The sequence below is a fragment of the Verticillium alfalfae genome, genomic scaffold (assembly GCF_000150825.1).
Source record: "Verticillium alfalfae VaMs.102 supercont1.1 genomic scaffold, whole genome shotgun sequence".
NCBI lineage: Eukaryota > Fungi > Ascomycota > Sordariomycetes > Glomerellales > Plectosphaerellaceae > Verticillium > Verticillium alfalfae.
The window spans coordinates 290589-293263 of NW_003315038.1; the positions used below are offsets into that span (position 1 = coordinate 290589).

The 2675-nt window shown below is 61.8% G+C and overlaps 1 protein-coding gene across 1 annotated transcript in view; it reads right to left on the reverse strand.

The window, feature by feature from the left end:
* Positions 1–2000: 2000 nt before the first annotated feature.
* VDBG_00103 (hypercellular protein) overlaps positions 2001–2675 on the reverse strand; it is a gene marked incomplete at both ends in the record, with an annotated part of 4643 nt that continues 3968 nt past the window's right edge. The window contains one exon of the mRNA XM_003008376.1: positions 2001–2577. Coding sequence (XP_003008422.1) covers positions 2001–2577 — 577 coding nt within the window. The remainder of the gene's footprint in view (positions 2578–2675) is intronic.

Genomic DNA, 2675 nt, shown 5'->3' on the forward strand with positions numbered 1-2675 from the left:
CAGGCCACGCGGCCGCCGGCACGGCGTCCTGTCCCACGTCGGCGCAGAGGAAGGGGGAGAGCGTGGCGCTGAAGGGCGGCACGGCGTGGAAGAAGTCGCCCTGGAGCTTGCGCGTCACGGCGGCGGGCTTGTCGTGGTCGATGGGGCGCACCATGCCGTGCAGACCGCGACGCAGACGGCGGACGCCGGCGCCGGCGCTGAGGACGAGCGACTGGAAGCCGAGACAGACGCCGAGCACCGGCAGCAGATCACCGTGGCCGAGGGCCCAGACGGCGCGGATGAGGCCTACGTCTGCCGCGTGGTCGGGCGAGCCGGGGCCGGGCCCGCAGACGACGGCATGGTAGTGGGCCAGCTCCCGGCGAAAGGCATGGGCAAAGTCGGGCGATTGGGGGTCGAGCAGAGGCGTGTCGATGGGCAGGACGTGGACGTCGGCGTCGAGCAGCGTCGTCAGCAGCGAGACGATGTTGTTGGTGAAGGAGTCGTAGGCATCGAGGAAGAGGATCTGCGGCCTCATGCTGCCGTGTTGGGCGGTCTGGGGGTGGGTGAAGTGGGTGAGGGTGAAGATGAAGTCGAGTGAGTCGGGAGTCGAGTGAGTCGACTGGAGTCGAGTGAGTCGAGTGAGTCGACTGGAGTCGAGTGAGTCGACTAAAGTCGAGTGAGGTGAAGAGAGTAGAGTCGACTGAAGTCGGGTGGGTGAAGAGGAAGAGAGTCAAGTGGACTGAAGTCGGCATCGTCTCCAGAAAAGTCGGTCGGGTAGCGCCGGGATTAGCCCCGACGCTCAAGCGGCGAACCTTGACGATAGAATCAATTGATCCGTGGTCTGAGAAGGGTTGACATGAGCTGTATCGCTCGGCCTGTGAATGCCTGTGAAGGCTTCATCGCAAGCTTCATCGCAACTTCATTGGCGTACCTCGGACAGCAACATGCGCATGCTCTGCAGAAGACGTGACTGTGTGTTGACGAACGGCATTGTATCCTCGATTTGCCTGATCCGTACCGAACTATCAGCGTCTGCCGTGACGCCTGCGTCCCGATCAGGTGAACTGCTGCCATGACACCGGGTGCCATGAACGGCCGTCTGCGTAGTATGGACGACTATAGACAAATCAGTTGGAAGAGGCTGCTGTAGGTGGCCCATGAAATGATCACGGCGCCTGATCATAGCATCGTGCTGAGGGTATGCTCTTGTCCATCCTCGTGGTGACGCGCGACATCAACAAGACGGGATCGAAACTCACCAGACAATGCCAGAGGCATTTTGCATACCACTAGATGAAGAGCCGATTGCTGTCCCATGAACCATCGCTTCATTTATGAGTGGACGTCGGCCGCCAGCCTCGAAGCCAGTCAACCGCGCCATCACGAGTACACCATACTCTACGTCCTGCCGCTGTCTTCTCTACTCTTTAGATGATAAAGAAACCTGATGGCGTCTCTACTCTCTAGATGCCAAGTACGAGCTGACCGTTGTCTACTCGCAAGATAATGGAGGAAAAGCTGATGACCGTTGTCACCTCTCTGGACAAGGTAAAAGCTACTGACTGTTCTCTACTCTATAGACGACCAAGTCAAAGCCGATGAGCGGTTCTCCTCTCTAGGTGATGGGAATACAAGCCAATGCCCGTCTCTACCCTCTAGATGACCAAGTAAAAGCCGATGAGCGCTTCTCCTCTCTGGATAAAGTAAAGCTGATAGCGCTGCTCTGACTGCATAGGGACGTCCGCCTTGGCCCTCATGTATTCGACAAAGACAGCCAATTCCTCGCCGAAAGAGACAACCTCCCATCGGCCCCCATCGGACACAGCAAGTCACCTTCACGGAACGGCACGTCGACATACACACGGGACACGCTACAACCACATGCCATGATAAACATAGTCAATACAGCGCCTCGCCGCTCATCCATCCATCATGCCATCGTGATCATGAATGCCCCTGCTCATGCTCATGAACGCCCCCTCCTCATGCTCATGCCACGCCATGCCATGCCATCGCACGCTCTACCATGCCATCGCACGCTCTGCTACTCCCGGCGCATCCCTCGCCACGACAACGCACGGCTGCCGCGAGTGCCAGATGCGCCGCTCCTGGACGCCGAGCGCCGCGTCGAGCATGGCTTGCGTGTCCGACCGCGGCCGCCGCGCCCTCTCCGTCGCCCCCGTCGTCTCGCCGGCCTCTTTCACCGGCGCCGCCCACACCTGGTACTCCTCGACCGACGCCGTCACCTCAAACGCGCCGCGGCACAGCGCCGTGAACCCGAGCACCACCTCGGTCGTCGCGCGCGGCCCCAGCACCGGCAGCGCCTGCTGCAGCGTGCCGTTCCAGCTGACCTTGCGCGTAAAGTCGAGCGCCACGTTGAGCGGCCGGTGGCACAGCGACGGCATGAGCCGCAGCAGCGGGTACACGGCCTGCGCCGTGCGGTTCGTCACGCGCACGCGCAGCTGCGAGAAGGCGTCGACGACAACCTCGTGGCTGCCGCCGCCCGCTGCTGCTCTTGTCGCCGGACTCGGACTCGGACTCGACCGCACCATCGGCGCCGCCGCCGCCCACCGATATGTCGACGCCGACGTCGTCGACCTTGACGGCCTCGAGCATGCGCGGCGTCAGCCGCAGCCCGGGGAGCCCAAAAAACCCGTTGGCCCGGGGCCCCAAGGTCGTTGTCCACCGGGGGGGGG